Below are 22,284 nucleotides of genomic sequence, written 5' to 3' on the forward strand. Positions count from 1 at the left end.
GTGTGGCTTTATTCTTAAGTTGACCTCTGCTTTCTTAGTTGTTCTTGTCTTCTGGCAGCTCTGCACATGGGCACACTGGGAACAGGCTCCAGCTGTTCCTCTGCCTCACTGCTGTCTAACTCCCTCTCTGCCTCTGACACAGAGCCCTCATCTCAGCTTTCATCAACCCCCAGGACTGGCCCATGTTCCTCCCCATGTTCCGCTCCACTGGCTGCTGGCAGGCCACAACATAGTACTATCACCACTACTACTATTAAATTATTGTTGCAATGGGCATTGACTTTATATCTCGACATCCATCACATCAGCTCGATGAAGCTGCATTTTTTTTACTATGACATTTACCAGTTTTGTTGGGCCAGTTGAAGCATGAAAATTGGCCCTGAATATCTTCTACCCAGGAATACCGAATGGTATAATTTTCATACTGGATATGAACTGATTTCTACTGGACTGCACTGAGAAGGCTAAAGAGTTTGTTTCATAATGAAATCTTCACTCAGATTGGACATACAAACATGCAATGGATTAAGCGATTGGCTGGGGGGCCACAACAAGAACAGCAGAGAATTAAGTCAGTATATCATGTTTATTTAATTGGTTTGATAATGGACCCAGTTGCCAAACCTAATCAGAAATTCGCACTCTGTTGTTAACAAGGGTTAAAAAGGCACAGTAGAAGCTTCAGTTACAGCTTCCCAAACTACTTAACCAAATGCCCATCAGGGATACATAGAATGTCAAAGAAGTTAAGCAATTATATTTTAAAGGGAAAGCAGGTCTTCTCCATTCTCTGGACAAATGAAGAAAAGCTAAAAACACCGAGGTTAAAAATACAAGCAAATTAAGTTGGTGGTCTTCCCCGAAGCTCATTCTTTCAAGACGCCAAAGCCTCGGAAGCTGGGCCTGAATAAGATTTGACCTATTCAACATAACGTTACTCAACTGTACATCTTGAAATGAGTGTTGGCGAGGGTACCCACCTTGCTGGGATAACTTCCGTCTAGGGACATTGACATCTAGAGAGACGTTAAATCAGTGACTATCATCGCAGGCCCAGCCCTCAAGGTGGATTTAAAAATTAATAGCTGTTGGTTAGTTGTGTGTTAAAACAGATATCTCACAATTTAATGTTACAGAGTGCTTTTCAGGAGTGGGATTCAACTGGTTTGGAGCGGTATGATTGAACCGGATGTTAATTTTACATCCGGTTTGCCGAACCGGTAGTTGAAACGACTGGCTGGCCTCGCCCACCCCTCCCAGGATTCTCCACGCGGCCCGTTTATCATGCCAGGTAAGTGCAGGGTCTGTGCGGAAGCTGTGGAAGGGTGAAAAAAGGGCCTCCCAGAAGTTCCGAAAGTCAAGAAACGGGCTGGTTTGCAGCCTCCGGAGGGCCTCCAGAGCCTGGGGAGGCTGTTTTCACCCTCCCGCAGGCTCGAGGAAAGCCTCCGGAGCCTGGGGAGGGTAAAAATGGGCCACCTGGAAGTCCAGAAATGAGCCTGTTTTCAGCCTCCAGAGAGGCTTTGGAGCCTGGGGGAGGTCATTTTCACCCTTCCGGAGGCTCCAGAGGCTTTTCTTGAGCTTCCGGGAGGGCGAAAGCCTCTGGAGCCTGGGGAGGAAAGCCTCCAAAGTCTGGGAAGGGTGAAAACGCTCCCGCTATCGTGCAGGAGGCCAAGTAGGTCATGCCTACCATGGCCACGCCCACCCAGCAACCAGGCAGAGAACTGGTTGCTAACATTTTTCAATCCCACTCCTGGTGCTTTTCCCGTCATGTAAAGAAACCAAAACACAGGATCGCTCCATGGCTCAGCTACAAATGCAAAGACAGATGGAACAATCTTGGGCTAAACTGGGTCTAAATGAAACAAGGCAGGCCCAAAACGCGAAGGAAACTTACATTAAAATTTGGGAATAGCTACCACGGTGGAACGAGTGAAGCCAATTACATTAAAACAATCTTTTAGCTATGTGGTGGACATACCATTGCATCTGTTCAAAACAATGTCTGCAGGAAACGTTTGGTCAATTCTAAAAATAAGCACCAAAACCTGAAGCTCATCAGGAGGTCCTGGAGCTTTATATGGGACTAAGAGGATATTTAAGAAGAAAAATGAGGTGTATTTTCTGGAAGGAGATCCCTGGGACTGAGAAAGAAAGGGACGGAGATGGATCTGATTGCTGCAGCCTGCTGACTCAACAGAAGACCAAGCCTGTATACGTTGGAATTGATTAAATCATTTCCAGGCACAACAACATCCAATTGCCTCTGGATTCCCTGCAAAACTTGGAGCTGGACTTGTTGGTTGAGGATAAGCAGGTCAAAATTATGCCTGATCTTGGTGACTGTGGAGAAAGAGGTTGGTGTTGTCATTTCCCATCACAACACAACACAACAATCCAACTGAATGTTTAAATACTTACTTTCCTCAAGCAGGAATTCAGGATGCTCCCTTCCCGCATCCTCTTCTCCACCTTTCTGGTCAACACAAGGATTCCCTAGAAGGAAGCAGGGGAAAAGACTACATGTTAAAGCAGGGGTCACCAACCTTTCGAACCTCAGGGACCACTAAACTCATAATTTTAAATCCCACGGACCACTAAAAAAGATGTAAAAAAAGATGTGGAGACTCTAGAAAGAGTGCAGAGAAGAGCAACAAAGATGATTAGGGGACTGGAGGCTAAAACATGTGGAACAGTTGCAGGAACCGGGTATGTCTAGTTTAATGAAAAGAAGGACTAAGGGAGACATGATAGCAGTCTTCCAATATCTCAGGGGTTGCCACAAAGAAGAGGGAGTCAAGCTATTCTCCAAAGCACCTGAGGGTAGAACAAGAAGCAATGGGTGGAAACTGATCAAGGAGAGAAGCAACTTAGAACTGAGGAGAAACTTCCTGACAGTTAGAACAATTAATCAGTGGAACAGAAGTTGCCTCCAGAAGTTGTGAATGCCCCAACACTGGAAGTCTTTAAGAAGATGTTGGATAGCCATCTGTCTGAAATGGTATAGGGTTTCCTGCCTAGGCAGGGGGTTGGACTAGAAGACCTCCAAGGTCCCTTCCAACTCTACTATTGTATTGTATTGTATTGTAGTTATTGTACTAATAGGATCTGCTAATGACTGGCTGGCTGGGTGGGTGTGGCTAGATGGTCATGTGATTGGCTGGGCATGGCCAACTTGATGTCACTTACATTGAGGGGTGCCTCACCAGCCTCTACTTGCCACTCCCCTCCCACCCACTCCTCACCTGCTCACCCGGGCTCTTTAGGAAGCAATTGTTGGAGCTAAGCAGGCACCGTGACAAAGAGTTGGCAAAACAGCTCAGTTCAAATTGGGTTTGACCGAGAAGGAGGCTCAGCAGAAGCACCTCACTGAGGACTACGAGCATAGGCTTTCCAAGCAGAGGGAAGACCTGCGGGAGTGCAAGGCCAGCTACCGGCGCCTGGAGGCTCAGTTGGCTGAGATGGTCAGCCAGTTCCAGGCCATGATGCAGTCCCACTGGAACGAGGCCCTCCGGCTCTTTGCCACCAACAGCACTTCCCTCCAGCCTTCGTCCAAAGCCCCACACCAGGAGACTGAAGTAGATCCCAAGTTGGAATTTCTGCCCCCCTCTGCCCCGCACAAAAAGACCCCAAAGGGGGAGACTCTCTGCAGCAACACAAGCATTAATTGCACGTATCTGGCCCAGGGGCCGTAGTTTGAGGACCCCTGATTTAGTGCAATATAAAAAATGCATATAATTTTTCTGCGGGACCACTAAAATTTTCTCATGGACCTCCTTGGTCCATGGATCACCAGTTTGTGACCACTGTGTTAAAGGGTTACCATGTTTTGAAGCTTCAAGAGTTGAGCTTGGAACTTCACAAACCCTCAAGTGGGCAGTTAATAAAGTTAATTTTCTACAGTGGAGGATGCTGAGCTGCTTCATCCACAAAATTCAACCACAAAAAATGGTTTGTTTGTCTTGAGCTCTTGGCTTAAGCAGCAGCCTGAAGAGGGTCAGTCATTGTTGCCAATAAAGCTCCAAAGGTGCTTTTTCCAAAATCAGCTGGATGTTCTTGTTTTTTTTTCCCCCTTTGAAAACCTTTTGATTCTCATCTAAGAAGCTTCTTCAGCTCATGAACTCAGGTGAGAAGCGAAAGGCTTTCAAAGGGGGAAAAAATCCAGTTGTCTTTTGGAAAAAGCATCTTGGACACAACCATGACCTGAATAATGGAAAATCTTCATAGACATGAAAATAGAATAGAAAGAATAGAGTAGAGAAAAGAATAGAAAGGGATAGGGATAAGAGATAAGGGAGAATGGAGGGGAGGGGAGAGAAGAGGAGCAAAGAGAGGAGAGGTGAGGAAAGAGAATAGAATAGAATAGAGAAGATAAAAGAAAAGAGAAGAGGAGAGAGGAGAGAGGAAAGAGGAGGGAAGAGAGGAGAATAGTGGAGAGAAGAAAGGAGAGGAGAGAAGAGAAGAAAAGAGAAGAGAGGAAAGGAGGGGAGAGGGGAGAATAGTGGAGAGAAGAAAGAAGAGAGAGGAGAGGAGAATAGTGGAGAGAAGAAAGAAGAGAGAAGAAAGAAGAGAGAGGAGAGGAGAACAGTGGAGAGAAGAAAGGAGAGGAGAGAAGAGAAGAAAAGAGGAGAGAGGAAAGGAGAGGAGAGGGGAGAATAGTGGAGAGAAGAAAGAAGAGGAGAGGAGAGAGAAGAGGAAAGAGAATAGAACAGAACAGAACAGAGAAGATAAAAGAAAAGAAATAGAAGAGGAGAGGAGAGGAGAGGAGAAAAGAAGAGAGGAGAGTGGAGAGAATAGTGGAGAGAAGAAAGAAGAGGAGAGGAGAGAGGAGAGGAGAAAAGAAAGAGAAGAGAAAAGAGGAGAGAGAAGAGAGGAGAGGAGTGGGGAGAATAGTGGAGAGAAGAAAGGAGAGGAGAGAAGAGAAGAAAAGAGAGGAGAGGGGAGAATAGTGGAGAGAAGAAAGAAGAGGAGAGGAGAGAGGAGAGGAGAAAAGAAAGAGAAGAGAAAAGAGGAGAGAGAAGAGAGGAGAGGTGAGAATAGTGGAGAGAAGAAAGGAGAGGAGAGAAGAGAAGAAAAGAGAGGAGAGGAGAGAGGAGAGGAGAAAAGAAAGAGAAGAGAAAAGAGGAGAGAGGAGAGGGGAGAATAGTGGAGAGAAGAAAGAAGAGGAGAGGAGAGAGGAGAGGAGAGGGACTCGTGCATCACAGGGATTCCGTTACAGTTGTTAATCTGAAAAATGATCATCAATCACTTTTTCCACTGCTGTTGTAACTTCACATGCTCACTACACGCACTGTTGTAAGTCAAGGACTACCTGCATTAACTTCACTCCATATAGGTTGTAAAGCGCCTACAAAAAAAGGGACCGCCTCTGCACACCACACTAATCCACCATACATCTTTGAGTAACGTGTGAACCGCCCATCTCTTCCCAAAAGCCAAAGGTCAACCATACCTGCTTGAGGCTGGCCTGGCACTGGTGGCAAATGGATTTTCTGATGCTTTACGAAGTTCTCGTGAAGAAAAAATATCTTCATGCACTTCTGGCAGCGGTACGTTCCCTCTGCTCTCTGCTTTCTCGTGTGGCCTTTGACGTTGTTGGTGGCCTTCAGCAGGTGGGCTCCAGGACAGATTGGAAGACGTACTCTTTGGCCAAAGGTTGACCCATATCCAAGGCCTACCAAACCCTTCGTATTTCCGTGGCTCCACTGATGTACTAAGAAGCTCGATTTTTTGCTGAAGCTCTTCTCACAGGTCACGCACTTAAACCTCCTGTCCCTGACATGTCCCTTCACGTGTTTTGCTAGCCCAGTTTCCCCGTGAAAAGTCTTCATAAGCTTCTTGTGTTTGTAAGGCTTTATTTGGGGAGACCTGGAGGACTTCACTGGACAGGAATCACCTTCTTTGGGAGGCACTTCACTCATGCTTCCTTTTCCAAATGGGTCTTCCAACGCAGGAAGACCCTCGGGGAGCTTCCGTGTCTCACTGGGAGAAGGTATCAACACTCCTGGATTTGCCATGGGAGATTCCTCTTTTGGGATGACTCACGATTCTTCCAGTCCACTGGTAGTTTTTCGCAACAGCTGAGATTAAAAGGTGATGGTTACAATTCTTAGGAAAATCATGTAGTCGTTCAATGAATCTAGATTCTCTTGTTGACTTTGTCAACCCTGAAGCTGACCTGACTGTGGCCATTTTGACTTTAACTTTAACTTTTATTTGATTTCTAAACCGCACCCTCTCCCAGAAGGGACTCGGGGCGGTGTACAGTCATATTAAAAACAATAAATATACATAATATAAATATAAAATAGATATAGGTGTGGCTGGAGGAGGTAACATACAATTTACTGTACAATAATAGTTAAAGTTAGATTTAAAATTTAAAAAATTTAAAAATACATTAAAAACTACCCCTAAAAACTATCCCGGGATAAAATGTTTGCCAGGAGGTATAAATGGGACTATAAGTGGGCCAGGCCAGCTAATTGGAACAGGTGGGTCTTAAGTTTCTGTCGGAAGGAGCGGAGGTCCCTAGTAGTTCTGATATCGGGGGGGAGGTCATTCCAGAGGGTTGGGCCCATCACAGAGAAGGCTCTACTCCTGGGCGCCGCCCGTTGGCATTGCTTAGTGGACGGCACCTGGAGGTGTCCCTCCCTGTGAGAGCGAATTGGTCGCAGGGATGTATGCAGTAGGATGCGATCCCGCAGGTAACTAGGTCCTGTGCCATGGAGCGCTTTGAAGATGGTGATCAACACCTTGAAACGCACCCGAAAAACCACAGGCAGCCAGTGCAGCTCGCGCAGGAGAGGTGTTATGTGGGAGTACCTAGTACTCCCCATGATAGCCCGCGCGGCCGCATTCTGAACTAGCTGTAGTCTTCGGGTGCATCTCAAGGGGAGCCCCATGTAGAGAATTTTGAGGCTTCGGTGTTGCCACACTGGAGCTGAGGGATAGGGAGGGGGGGAATAGAGATAGCTTGGGTTTTGTAGCCAAAGCAAAATACCGTATTTTGGGGACTATAAGATGCTCTGAAGTATAAGACGTATCTAGCTTTTGGAGAGGAAAAGAAGGGGGGGGGATCTGCCTCTGCCTCCCAGCAATTTGCCTCCTTGCAACAAACAGCAAACAGTACAGAAGATATACACTGTTTGTGGCATTACATTTCAAACTATACTTGTACAGAGGCTGTTAAAATTGATGTGGCTTCCAGGAAGACTTTGTTTATAAAAGAAGATAAAATATGTCACTTTTTAGGTGGCATTGTAACTTCAGATGGTCACTAAATGAATGGTTTCAACTCGAGGACTATCTGTATTGATTGGGCTGGTTTTGTGTGGGACAGGAGTCTCCAAACTTGGCAACTTCAAGACTTGGGGACTTCAACTCCCAGAATTCCTCAGCCAGCATGGCAGTTCAAATCCACAACTCTGGGAATTGAAGTCCACAAGTGTTCAAGGTAACAAGATTGGAGGCCCGTGATGTAGGCAACCCTCCTTATTGATAAGCAGGGTTACAGCAAGGGTGGGTGTAAATCAGGCACCAAAACTCAACCATTGTTTTTCCACTAGACATAAACTCATCCAAACTCAAGGAGAAATCAGAGTGGGTTTCCTGCAGATAATTTGGTAGGTTTTCGAATGGCTTAGAAGGTTGAGCTCTCACCTCACAATCAGGAGGCTATGAGTTCAATCCTAGGTAGCAGCAGATATTTCTCTCTCTGGGCATGATGAGAATATATCTGCTGAATATAACTCCGCATTGGCAACAGGAAGGGCATCGGGCCAGTAAACACGCAGCTCCATTCATTTGCCCAGACTCCACCCCACAAGGGATGGGGGGGGGGGAGATGTCATTGAATGTAGATGATGAATTTGGTAGGTTTTCAAGGAAGGGAGGTAGGTTTCTGCTTCAACTAAGCAGGAGCTAAACAGCAACAGAGCCATACCTCTAACTGTGTTTGTAGTAAGAAGCATTACCTGATTTCAAGCAGTGCCTGGAGGTCCCTTTCAAAGGTGGAATCTTTGCAAGAGGTGGAACTGAACTCAAACCTGGAGAAACAGCACATATTCACAGTTGGAGTTGGAGAAATTCACACCTGAAAGCTCTTTCGGCTCATTTGCATTGCAAGCAGGAAAAAAAAAAACCTGGTCTAATTTAAACAGGTTACTTCCCCTTTTCACTAGAGCACGGAGTCGGCAATCTTAAACACTCATAAGAGCCACGAATTTCCTAAACGGAAGCCACCCTGTTCAATTCTGGAGCTGACCGGAAGTCCAGTTCCCCTACCATAGAGGCTCTCCTCCTAGCATGGCGTCCTTTTTCCTCTACCCGTCCTAACCAAAAGCTCTATCAATTGTGGAGCTGACCGGTGACAGGGAGCTGCAGCAGAGGAAGGAAAGACCCACATGCAGCTCCAGAGCTGCAGGTTGCTGACCCCCGCACTGGAGCTTCTCAAACGTGGCCACTCTAAGATGGATGGACTTCAGTTCCCAGAATTCCCTAGCCAGCATGGGAGTTGAAATCACCCTCCCCCTTCTTAAAACAGCCAAGGGTGGGGACGATGGGTTATGGGATCTCCCTTGTGAGCACACACAATGTTGCTGATTCACTTCACTCCCAATCTTGGATGAGATCCAAATGATTCCTGTTACGTTCTTACTTACCGTATTTTTCGGAGTATAAGACGCACCGGAGTATAAGACGCACCAAGATTTTGAAGAGGCAAAGTAAAAAAAAGTTTTTGCACTCTGCAGACCTCCCCAAAATGGCCTGTTTTTCACAAAAATGGGCCCGTTTTTTGTCAAAAAAAGGGCATGCATCGCCTTTAGAAGGCTTGTAGAGTCTCCTGGGGGCTGGGGGGGGGGGGCAGAAACAAGCAAGAAACAGCCCATTTTTTACAAAAACTGACCCATTTTTTTGTCAAAAAAAGGGCATCCATAACCTTTAGGAGGCTGTAAGTGCTCCTGGGGGGGGGGGCAAAAACAGTCTGTTTTTCACACATTTCTGCCCTCCCCAGCCCCCAGGAGCACTCTGGAAGCCTCCTAAAGGCTATGCATGGCCATTTTTGCAAAGGGGGTGGGGTTTCAGGAGGCTAAAATGCTGTATTCAGTGTATGGGACACACCCAGATTTTCAGCCTCTTTTTTGAGGGAAAAGGGTGCGTCATATACTCTGAAAAATACAATACTAGCCAATAACCCGACATTGCCCGGGTATTTATTTATAGGGGGGGAAATATCCGGATCAAACATAATTTATAATGTTGGATTTTTCCGCTTAAAAGAAGGAGCTCCCTTGTGGAGTACTGTGAAGCCGTTTCCATGGGATTGTGCTGCACACTCGAAGCCATTTTATGGCATTATAGTAGAAGTCGTTTTAAGGCACAACAGGCTGTATCTTAACAGAACACACATACCCCGAAGGGTGTTAGGGGTGTCTTACCCCCACAGTATTTGTGCCACACAATTCTGGGCACAGAATTTTTACAAAAATAATGGCAGTATTCTTCCACTCTCACGCCCACAAAGCCACACCCACAGAACCGGTAATAAAATTAATTCAATACCACCACTGGTTCAGACCAGCCCCAATAGCCAAGCAACATCTAAAACAAAAATCTGGCTGTGTTGGAAAACCTACAAACCCATGTTTATCAAAACAGTGGCTTACTCACGTAAGTCAAGTGTGCGGGGATTTAAAAAGCCACAAATCACTCTGTTAGGACATGCCTAACATACTTGATTAAAATGTGGTTCTTTGATTACAGTTCCATGCAGTATACAGCCACAGTGGTCTAATCAAAAGCTCACCCTTCCCCCTGCCCTCCCTTGGCAGGGTAAGTGCTCAAAGGATCCAATTAACTTAATATATAGTTGAACCTTCCAGTTTTCCCAAAAAGAGAGTGAGGGATGAGACTCCAGAAGCTTTAGCAAAACATCCAAAGAATTTTTCAACTTACAGGCTTGCAAAGTGAAATTAAAAACCTCAAGAGCTGCTAACAGCCCAACATGTTACTCTTACAAAACCCCAAGCTTTTAATTTCTCTTCCCAAAGTTAAGAAAGGAGAGACACCAACATGGTTACTTGCTAGCCAACACACCTGATGAAAAGGGTCTAAGAACTTCCTTTGGGATCTTCCTAAGAATGGCTGTTCCTCAGATCCCACCTCATTTCAGCTGCTGCCAATCAAAAGAAAAGCCTGTTTAAATAGGGTTTGGCTAATAGGGCTGATGGCAACAGATCTTTGTTTTAACGAGAGGGTTTTTTTAAAAGCAACCTCTAAGAAGGCTCGGACTTAAAGTTAAAACCCACTCCTTAAAGTTAAAACCCAATCCTCTCCTAGAAAAATGAAATATCCTGGGACATATTGAAAAGGCAGAATATTATATTTCCCTGGATAAGAAATGGAGAAACATGTTTTGAGGCCGGAAACAGACTCACTCTTAATAGCCCCCACCTTTGTCAATGGGCCATTAAAAGGCCTGAGCCAGTCTATTCTACATAACAAAGATCTCCTCCCCTTCAGCTCCAAGGCGATGGGATTAAGGCATGATAGTATTAGCCCTTTACTCAACACAGGGCACCTGGGAAGAAGCAATGCTCAACCAAACATGGACCCAAAGCACAGCCTACAGAGTTGTCCCTGCATGGCCCCATGTGAGCCTGACAACCAATCAGAATTTTTAACTTTTGTGATGTTTGTTTTTAATGTTGTACGCCGCCCTGAGTCCTTTTGGAGAAGGGCGGCATATAAATCCAAATAAACCTAAACCTAAACCTAATACAAGTTCAAGAACAAAGGCCAGAGAGGGCATAAAGCCATGAACTTTCAGCATCTGGTCTCTTCTTCACCCAACATCTGGAAGCATGTGATCCCTCTTTTCTGTTCAGGAGCTCAAGCCATGTGATCCTGTCCACCATTAAACCATCTTTCCAAGCAGCCTCCATGTTTCCATTGTCTTTTTCCCCATGTGGAACTGAACCCAGAAGGACATTTCTCCCAAGAAAAGTTTTCTCAAACTTAGCAACTTTAAGAAGTGAGGACTTCAACTCCCAGAATTCCCCAGCCGGCATGCCGGTATCCTGCTCAGCACTGAAATGCAAGATTGCTAAGCTAAGGTTGACAAGACACTTGCCTGGGGAAGATCCCATCTTAAAAGACACATCCGAACAGTAATTCTTCATCATTTCCATGTCTGCCTCAGAAGCCAGCAAAATGGGCTTCTTACTTCCAGGATAAAAAGGTTGAGGGAAAATTTAGGATGTTAATTAAGTGATAGAAAGAAGACGACACAGCATAATTGTATTTTTTTTCTTTCTTAAAATATTATTTCTCTATTTTGTATATTTTTCCTTGCTTTGAATATTTGCTACATTGAAAAATTCTAATAATGTGTATGTGTGTGTGTTTGTGTATACACTAGCCGATAACCCTGCGTTGCACGGGCATTTATTTATAGGGGGAAAATATCCGGACCAAACATAATGTCTAATGTTGAATTATCCCCCTTACCAGAGGGAGCCCCCTTGTGGAGTACTGCAAAGCCCTTACCATGGCAACTCCACTGCGCTGCACAGTAGAAGCCATTTTAAGACACAACAGGCTGTATCTTAACAGAACACACATCCTGATGGGTTTTAGGGGTGTCTTACCCCCACAGTATTTGTTTCCAGAGAATAAGTCATCTGTGTATCTTGTTTGGTTGAAATTGCTTGAGGCGCTCCAGAGTTATGCTGGAACATACATACATACACACAGAGCTGGTATTATATATATGTTGTATTTGTGCTGATAAAATAAAGGGAGACTAGTATAGATCCATTTCAAGCTATTTAGCTCTCATCAGCTAGCCATACCCTTACTGGGATTCGAACCTGGGCTGTGTTATACACTAGGCAAGAGCCTTAACCACTATGCCACAGGCTTCTCCTCCTTTATCAGCTGAGCCAGGGAAGGCTCTTGTCTAGTGTATAACACAGCCCAGGTTCGAATCCCAGTAAGGGTATGGCTAGCTGATGAGAGCTAAATAGCTCGAAATGGATCTATACTAGTCTCCCTTTATTTTATCAGCACAAATACAACACAAATATAAAAAAGCAACATTAAAAATAAAAATATGGGTTTCTGCCTGGATGGTTTTCTGTGATGAGCCGAAAGGACAGAAAGAGGGAGGAGTGAGCTCCCTCCCATATTTAGGCATACCAGGGGTTGTAACACAAACACACACACACACACACACACACACATATATATATATATATGTGTGTGTGTGTGTGTGTGTGTGTGTATATATATATGTATATATATATATATATATATATATATATATATATATATATATATATATATATATATATATATATATATATATATATATATATATATATATATATATATATATAATTTGTGTTACAACCCCTGGTATGCCTAAATATGGGAGGAAGGTCACTACTCCCTCTTTCTGTCCTTTCGGCTCATCACAGAAGACCATGGAGGCAGAAAACCATATTTTTATTTTTTAATGTTGCCTTTTTATATTTGTGTTGTATTTGTACTGATAAATAAATAAAGGGAGACTAGTATAGATCTATTTCGAGCTAATTAGCTCTCATCAGCTAGTTCAAATCCCAGTAAGGGTATGGCTAGCTGATGAGAGCTAATTAGCTCGAAATAGATCTATACTAGTCTCCCTTTATTTATTTATCAGTACAAATACAACACACACACACACACACACACACACACATATATATCCCATTTCCCTGAAAATAAGACCTCCCTGGATACTAAGCCCAATAGGGCTTTTGAGCGCATGTGCTAAAATAAGCTCTCTGCCAAAAATAAGCCCTCCCCAAAAATATTGCAACACACCAGCAGCCATGAGGTGACCACGCTCGCTGCTTCCTGCACCTCAAAAATAATAAGACCTTCCCGAAAATAAGGCCAAGCGCTTATTTCAGGGAATCAAAAGAAAATAAGACCTTAGGAAACCACATTGCCTTCTGTGAACTTGACTGTACTGTGGATATGCAAGGAACGGCACCCTCTATGTTTTATCTAAGATTTCACACGGAAAAGGGAGGTTAAAGCTCTCACCCTGTAATTTACCAAGCAAGCAGTTTTTAAATTGGATTTATCAGGATGAAAACTGGTTCCCGGCACTTGTGCAATGCAGAAGAGCAGTTGCCCATATAAAAGGTATTAGAGATTATGTTGGATTGGGAAGCTTCAGCTGCAAATGAAAAGCTTTGCTGTTTGGCTCCAGGGCATAGAAGAAAGCTTGTGTAGGTAGGGATGTTTTGACTTATTGCTCTCTAAAAGGATGTGTTTCTCTCAGGACCTAGCAATCAAGCCTTGAGTCCCTCTGGAAGAAAAATGCATACAGATAGATTTCTCGACAGTTATGGGACACATCCTGGCTTCTGGATACTGGTTTTTTTTAAGACTACTAATTTTTCAATTTGGTCTGAGCTCAGCCAAGGTAAGCTAAATCCTGCCACCTCTTGGGCCTTTGAGGAATTACAACTTCAGAAGGAGAATAACAGAGTTGGAAGGGACCTCGGAGGTCTTCTAGTCAGTTCGGGGTGTGTGGCAGGCCTGGGTCGCTACCAGTTCCAGTGACCCAGGCTGTCAAACCACTACCGGTTCGGCTGAACTGGGCCAAACCGGTGGGAACCCACCACTGTATTGTTTGCCGGTGTATTATTGAGGTTGAAGCTGAAGTAGTCATTGACAGGTAGGATGTTGTAGCAGACAATTTTGTGTAGTATGCTTAAGCCAGACCGTAGGCGGCATAGTTCCAGGTTGCCCAATCCCGAAATTTCAAGCCTGGTGGCACCAGCCTCTGGTGTAGGAGAATAGAATAATAAATCTTTCTTTTTGGTCTCCTCAAAATCAGAACCCTTGAGATATCCAAAGTATTTCTGAGTTAGGAAAGGGGGATGACTCTGAAATAATGGATGTTGTCCTTCCTATCTTAAGAGGACATTGTGGGAGGCTCCGTTTGGGTAGAGACTTTGGCTTAAAAAAACAGCTTCTTGCAATTGCAACACAGCCTCAACCCAACTATTGCTTATCTCCGGTTGCGGTATGGTTCAATTAACTCCGCTTGCTGTGTGATTTCCCCAGTGTGCACCACACACAGTGATCCATAAGCTAACCCCCAGGGCTGGATTCATACAGCAATCTGCAATTCAGTATTGCATCTCACTCAAAAAAGCAACACCGACCGAATTCTCCTTTTCCACAAAGTACAGGGGGTCCTCGACTGACGGCCACAACTGAGCCCAAAACTCCTGTTGTTAAGCGAGGCATTGGTTAACTTGAGTTTGGCCCCCATTTCACGGCCTTCCTCGGCCACAGTTGTTAAGTGAATCATCGCCGCGGATAAGTTAGTAAGACGGTTGTTATGTGAATCTGGATTTCCCTGTTGACTTGGCTGGTCAGAATGTCGCAAAAATGGATCATATGACCTCAGGACACCTGAACCGTCATAAATATGAAGCATTTGCCAAGCACCTGAATTTCGATCACGTGATTATGGGGAGGCACGTGCAATGGGTGGTGTGGGAAATGGTCATTTTTTTCCAGTGGCGCTGTAACTTTGAAAGGTCATTAAATGAACTGTTGTAAGTCGAGGACTATCTGGCACTGCTCCGAAGAGAAACCTTCTGCGTTTGTAGATAACAGCAGCACAACTTTTATATCAACCTCCTGGCAAACAAATTTTAAATATTTATTTACCTAACTAGCTGATAACCAGGCATAGCTCGGGTATGTATTTATACCAATCCTGTATTAGAAGTTCTGCAAAGCCGTTACTATGGCAACTCCACTGTGCTGTACAGTAGAAGTCATTTTAAGGCACAACAGGCTGTGTCTTAACAGAACTTGAATCCAAAACGCACACTGTCACCATCAAAAGTACTGTGACTTGGCACTATAGATAAAATTCAGTCCTTTTCATTTCAGCAGCCCAGGTGTTCCAGAGTTATGCTGGAACACCCACACGGACACCCACACCCATGCCGAGGGATGTTAGGGGGGTCTTAACCTCACAGTATTTGTTTCCAGAAAATAAGTCATCTGTGTACCAAGTTTGGTTGAACTTGCTCAAGACGTTCCAGAGTTATGCTGGAAAAAACACGCGCTCGCGCGCACACACACACACACACAAAAGGGAACAGAACTACAAACAAAAGTAGAAAAGAAAAAATAATATTAGATGAATAACAAAGGAAAAGAGGGAAAAGTAAAAGAAAATTATAAACAATATAAGCATCTATCTATCTATCTATCTATCTATCTATCTATCTATCTATCTATCTATCTATCTATCTATCTACAATATAAACAATATAAGCATCTATCTATCTATCTATCTATCTATCTATCTATCATCTACAATATAAACAATATAAGCATCTATCTATCTATCTATCTATCATCTATCTATCTATCTATCTATCTATCTATCTATCTAGTTTTGTGTGTGTGTGTGTGTGTGTTATCCAGCATAACTCTGGAACACACACACACACACACACACACTCACACAAATACTGTAGAGGTAAGACACCCTTAACCCCCCTTGGGGAGGTGTTCTGTTAAGATGCAGCCTGCTGTGCCTTTAAATGTTTTCTACTGTACTGCCGTAAAATGGATTCCACTGTACAGCACAGTGGAGTTGCCATGGTAATAGCTTCACAGTACTCCACAAGGGGGCTCCAGTTACAAATTACATTTAGTCTGGACATTTCCCCCTATAAATAAATACCCGCGCAACACCAGGTCATTGGCTATTCTTATATAAAACAATATATGAAGATTTCAGATCTAAAAGAGAAAAGGATTCTGTTAAAGTAAAATATCATGACATCTGATGTTTCCGAGAAAGAAGCATATTGCATTATTTTATGATTAGCAGAAAGGATCGCCTTTTTCCCAATGTATGAATAATACATATCCTGAATCCAACTTTTATTATCAGGGGGAAAAAATCCAATTTCTCACCTACAATTCCTTTGGCAATTTCCCACTCCCAATATAGCCAAAGCTTCTCTAAAACAGTTGAATTCCTCATTTTTGGAATGTAATTCGAAACAATATGCATATATTTAATTTCCTGGAGGATCAAACATTTTAAACATTTTTTAAGATATTATTTTTTGTGGAAAATGGACATTACATCATAGTTTTGAACTAAGAGTTGAATGTAAGTATTTCTTTTATCCTTAGAAGAAGTCGGAAATTAATTCTTTGTATATATTTTTTCTTTATCTATTTCTGCACCTCTATTTCTCTCTTTTTCTCATACTTTAAAGTTTTTATTTGTGTTATAAACAATTCAATAACATTATTACCAAGATTAAACTTTGCTAGAGCAGTTCCCTAATATGTCATATTTCTTCTCTGAAAACGTTCCTTTACTTAAAAGTTTTCCTGTTGCAACCAGCACAAATTACTTCTTTCTCCTGTTTCAAAATAGATAATCCTATTCATGCAATCTAGAAATTATTTTTGCAGCAACGTTGCAGGCTGACTCATCATAAGACTATGACCGCTCCGAGATTCCCCTTTGGTCTGAGGTAAATTTAACATATATGCCTCTGTAATGTGTGTTAGATTTCATTCTGTGATTTGCAGTCCATTATACTAAACAATTCAAAATCATTCCGGATTTTATCTTGGTTTTCAAAAGTATTAACAATCTGATTCAGTAATGGATCTTTCGCAAATTTGGAAAACCATGCTATTCCCCCAAGCCATTAAAAACTTGAAAGGCCAAACCATGGAATGTGGTGGTGTTGATTCAAACATTTAGTTGTGTTTATCTCTTGGAAATTTTATAGGCATGTTGCCTATAAAATGCATTTCCGCAGCCATTTGACTGAAATGGAGTACCAGTGGTGGGATTCAATTTTTTTTTACTATCGGTTCTGTGGGCGTGGTGTGCTTGGTGAGCGTGGCTTGGTGGGCATGGCAGGGGAAGGATACTGTAAAATCCCCATTCCCTTCCCTCCCCACTCCAGGGGAAGGATATTGCAAAATCTCCATTCCCTCCCTCCAGGGGAAGGATACTGCAAAATCTCCATTTCCTCCCCATTCCAGGGGAAGGATACTGTAAAATTCCCATTCTATCCCCACTCCAGGGGAAGGATACTGTAAAATCCCCATTCCCTCCCCACTCCAGGGGAAGGATATTGCAAAATCTCCATTCCCTCCCTCCAGGGGAAGGATACTGCAAAATCTCCATTTCCTCCCCATTCCAGAGGAAGGATACTGTAAAATCTCCATTCCCTCCCCACTCCAGGGGAAGGATACTGTAAAATCTCCATTCCCTCCCCACTTCAGGGGAAGGATACTGTAAAATTCCCATTCTATCCCCACTCCAGGGGAAGGATACTGTATAATCTCCATTCCCTCCCCACCCGGGGAAGGATACTATAAAATCTTCATTCCCTCCCCACCCAGGGAAGGATACTATAAAATCTCCATTCCCTCCCCACTCCAAGGGAAGGATACTGTAAAATCTCCATTCCCTCCTCACCCGGGGAAGGATACTGTAAAATCTCCATTCCCTCCCCACCCAGGGAAGGATACTATAAAATCTCCATTCCCTCCCCACCCGGGGAAGGATACTGTAAAATCTCCATTCCCTCCCCACTCCAGGGGAAGGATACTGTAAAATCTCCATTCCCTCCCCACTCCAGGGGAAGGATACTGTAAAATCCCCATTCCCTCCCCACTCCAGGGGAAGGATACTGTAAAATCTCCATTCCCTCCTCACTCCAGGGGAAGGATACGGTAAAATCTCCATTCCCTCCCCACTCCAGGGGGAGGATACTGTAAAATCTCCATTCCCTTCCCACCCGGGGAAGGATACTGTAAAATCTCCATTCCCTCCCCACTCCAGGGGAAGGATACTGACAAATCTCCATTCCCTCCCCACTCCAGAGGAAGGATACTGTAACATCTCCATTCCCTCCCCACTCCAGAGGAAGGATACTGTAACATCTCCATTCTCTCCCCACTCCAGAGGAAGGATACTGTAAAATCTCCATTCCCTCCCTACTCCAAGGGAAGGATACTATAAAATCTCAATTTCCACCCCACTCCAGAGGAAGAATACTGCAAAATGCCCATTCCATCCCCACCCCACCAACCTGCTTTCCAGCTCCATTCTCCTGTGCAGGGCAACAGAAGAAGACCCAGCCAATCAGCTAAGATGTGGGAGGCAGCGAAAAGATGGGGGAGGAGCCAGCCAGAGGTGGTATTTGCCGGTTCTCTGAACTACTCAAAATTTCTGTTACCGGTTCCCCAGAACCGGTCAGAACAGACCGAATACTACCTCTGGTGTAGGTGTAAGGTTTTCGACCCGAGCAGACAGTTCGACTACAAGACCTCCAAGGGCCTTCCAACCTAGTTATTTTTTGTTTTCTATGTTTGCTAAGGTGATGACCACAAGGGATACAACTAAAGCCCTACACTTTTTTTTAAAAAAAATTGATTACGCAGTTACAGCATATACTTTTCTACAAGTGGAGAAAAAGGAATAGAAGAAAAAAAAAGCCCAGAACTTCCAGGATAATTGATACAATTATCAACACACCTACGTTTTTTTTAATAAAAAATATTTTGCTTTGTATGAATTATATGGTGCTAAACATAAAAAAAAATTGGGGGGGGGGGGAAGAAATGTCTTTCTGGGTTCAGTTCCAAGTGGGGAAAAAGACACTGGATTCGTGGAAGCTGCTTGGAAAATGGTTTACAGGACCACATGGTTTGAGATGCTGAGAAAAAAAAGGGAAGAGATGCTGAGAATATTTTATGCCCTCTTTGGGCCCCACCCCAGAGCTTCCTCTTCCTGTGCAAGAAACATACTCTGATTGGTGATCAGACTCCCAGGGGGCGGGAGTCCTAGCTAACTATGTAGGCTGACTGTCTTTTGAGTCCCAAGCTTGGTTGACTCTTGCTGGGTGATGATGTAATGAAAGGGCTTTGGGATTCCTATTATGGCTGTGCCTGAAGGAGGTAGATCTTTGTTATACAGAATAGACTGGCTCAGGCCTTAATGGCTCATTGACAAAGGTGGGGGGCAGGGAGCTGTTTTGTCTTTAAAACATGTTTCTCCTTTGCTCATCCCTGGAAATATAATATTCTGGTCTTTTTAATATTTCCTAAAATATTTCATTTTCCTAGGAGAGGGGTGGGTGCTAACTTCTGACATATCAATGCATACGACTGGATTAATGGAATATTCAACACAATACTTTTAAGAAAGGGGAGGGGTGACATATCCTATAAGGAGCAACACATTCAAAAATCTATGACTGTGTTTTTTTTGAAAGCCTTCCTTGCCCCTTTCCAGAGAGGCCTCATCTTGATTAATTGCTCTCGTTCATTTAGTGACCATTTGAAGTTACAGTGTCCTTTTGAATCTTCCTCCTCCTTTTCCGAGTCCTTTTTCCATATGGATAGTGGAATGACATTTTTGGAACAGAGAAAGACTCTGCAAATTTTACCTTGCTCTTTCGTCTTCCGTCTGACACCATTGCAATGATTCTGTCGGAGATGACCCAGCTGAGCCCACGGATGGGGTCAAAATGCATCATCTGTTTGGAATTCTTACACCACCATAAATAAACCCATAGTCCTTTTGAACTCTATCCTGGCTCCTCATTCCCCACGCCGAACAGATTCTTTGACAAAAGCAATGTATTTTCTCTAACTGATTTCCCTTCTGACCAGCTAGTCGGTTTGCATGCGTGTGCCAGAAACCGGAAGATTATCTTCCTGGTGTATGCGTGTGCTCCATGCAGCTGCTCTTCCAGTTTCTGGTGCTTCTCATGCATGAAGACCAGCTGGCCGATGCGTCGGAACCCGGAAAAGCAACTGGCAACAGCACGCGTGCCCGGAGAGATGACTCTGCATGCCACTTCGTTCACCAAGACGGGTTAATCTAATGTTTCTTAACCTTGGCTACTTTTAAGGTAAGTGGACTTCAACTTCTTAGTTACCAAAGCTGGCTGGGAAATTCTGGGACTTGAAGTCTCCCTGTTTTAAAGTCGCCAAGGTTGAGAAAGACGGTACAGATAGTTCTCGACTTGTGACCATAATTGAGCCCAAAAATGTCTGTGGCTAAGAGAGACATTTGTTAAATGTGATTTGCCCCCTTTTACAACCTTCCTTGCCAGAGTTGTTAAGTGAGTCACTGCAGGTGATAAGTTAAGGAACACAGTTGTTAGGTGAATCTGGCTTCATCATTGAGTATGATCATACAACTTGAACATACAACTTGAACATTGGGCATTATCTAATAAAATAAAATTCAAGGATGAAAAAAAAAGTAAAGTTCTACGTTTGTGGAAAGCAAGACAAAATGCACAGGTACAGTATAGGTGGTACCTTGCTCAATAATAGTAACTATTAGTAGTAAATGTGAGAGGGATCTTGGAGTCCTAGTGGACAACCATTTAAATATGAGCCAGCCGTGTGCAGCAGCTGCCAAAAAAGCCAACGCAGTTCTAGGCTGCATTGACAGAGGGATAGAATCAAGATCACGTGAAGTGTTAATACCACTTTATAAGGCCTTGGAAAGGCCACACTTGGAATCCTGCATCCAGTTTTGGTCGCCACGATGTAAAAAAGATGTGGAGACTCTAGAAAGAGTGCAGAGAAGAGCAACAAAGAGGATGAGGGGACTGGAGACTAAAACATAGGAAGAACGGTTGCAGGAACTGGGTATGTCTAGTTTAATGAAAAGAAGGACTAGGGGAGACATGATAGCAGTCTTCCAATATCTCAGGGGTTGCCACAAAGAAGAGGGACTCAAACTATTCTCCAAGGCACCTGAGGGTAGAACAAGAAGCAATGGGTGGAAACTAATCAAGGAGAGAAGCAACTTAGAACTGATTCCTGACAGTTAGAACAATTAATCAGTGGAACAACTTGCTTCCAGAAGTTGTGAATGCCCCAACCCTGGAAGTCTTTAAGAAGATGTTGGATAGCCATTTGTCTGAAACGGTATAGGGTTTCCTGCCTAGGCAGGGGGTTGGACTAGAAGACCTCCAAGGTCCCTTCCTTCTATTGTATTGTACTGTATCATCAGAAGGTTGCAAAAAGGATCCCATGATCCTAAGTTACCATCATAAATATGAACTAGTTGCTGAGCATCTTAATTCTGATCAGGTGACTAGGGGCACGCTGCAATGGCCATGTGAAAAATGGTCGTATGTATGAAAATGGTAATAAATCTCTTTTTTCAGTGCCATTGTAACTTCAAACAGTCACTAAATGAACTGTTGTAAGTCGAGGACTACCTGTAATCCATACTTATCAACCTGCTTTTCAGTTGGCAAAAGGATTCAAAGCCAGTGCCAGAATTTGGCAAGAGAACGCAAATCTCAGGTTTACAGTCAATGTAAGGAATGAAATCCTGTTGGTAACTTATTTAATTTCCAATTTTGGGCAAATACAATTCTCGCTGCTCTAGTTACGTGTATAATCCAATAAGTATCCTCTTTCTTAAGTTTCTCTGGGATAATACCGAGTAAAAATATCTCTGGTCTAAATTCTATTTCTTGTTGTAACATTTTCTCTTGCCATACTCTTATTTTAGTCCAATATTTTCTTACTTTTGCACATGTCCATCATATATAAGAGCCTTTTGTTGACATTTCCAACATTTCGTTGACTTGTCTTTAAACATCTTTGCTAATTTTCCCAGTGACATGTGCCATTTTGTATAAGTTTTCTTTGTCAGCTGTTGACATGGTTAATTTATAGTTCCTTTCCTGTAGTTGTTGCCACTTTTCTAGCTCAATCCTGTAAGCAAAGTTCTTTGCCCAAGTTAACATTGTATCTTTAACCACTTCTTCTTTTAGCCTAGTTCTTAATAGGTGGCTAGATAGTTTCTTAATTATTCTTTCTTCCGTTCCCATAAGTATCTTATCCAACTCTGAACTTCCCAAGTTAAAACCGTACTGTAGGGAAGGAAATCCTCATCTGAAGCCAGCTTGAATTTTATTGACAAGTTTCCTTTTTTCCTTCCTCAATGAGGAGAAATCTGCGAAGGCGAGATCAGGCTTGGCTTGATGGCCTCTCCTTCACCATCTGTGTTTAAATTGAAACAAACAAACAAACAAACCTCTATCCTTCAGCATATAAAAACTTAGAATAACTTTATCACTTTGAATGTACACAAACCGCCCTACATTAAAATGAAATTTCGTCGCATACAGCTCTCCAAGGGTCACCACCTCCAATATACACAACATAAACATG

At 43.3% G+C, this 22,284-nt stretch overlaps 1 protein-coding gene across 3 annotated transcripts; it reads right to left on the reverse strand.

Annotated features, from left to right (window-relative positions):
* Window positions 1-1,742: 1,742 nt before the first annotated feature.
* LOC309394623 (uncharacterized protein) lies at window positions 1,743-10,252 on the reverse strand. Of its 3 annotated transcripts, none has more exons than XM_081958033.1 (4): window positions 10,099-10,252; window positions 5,453-6,080; window positions 2,422-2,496; window positions 1,743-2,343 (listed from the first exon to the last, which is right to left on the reverse strand). In XM_081958033.1, exons 2-4 carry the CDS (start codon window positions 6,015-6,017, stop codon window positions 2,099-2,101), a joined length of 885 nt encoding a protein of 294 aa, XP_081814159.1. In that variant the 5' UTR covers window positions 6,018-6,080; window positions 10,099-10,252; the 3' UTR covers window positions 1,743-2,098. The 3 variants fall into 3 exon arrangements, with proteins under 3 accessions (XP_081814159.1, XP_081814160.1, XP_081814161.1); XM_081958034.1 differs by lacking the exon at window positions 10,099-10,252 and adding an exon at window positions 9,958-10,074; XM_081958035.1 differs by lacking the exon at window positions 10,099-10,252 and adding an exon at window positions 7,977-8,044.
* Between the last annotated feature and the right edge of the window lie 12,032 nt (window positions 10,253-22,284).

This window comes from Natrix helvetica (genome assembly GCF_964273705.1).
Source record: "Natrix helvetica genome assembly, chromosome: 6".
NCBI lineage: Eukaryota > Metazoa > Chordata > Lepidosauria > Squamata > Natricidae > Natrix > Natrix helvetica.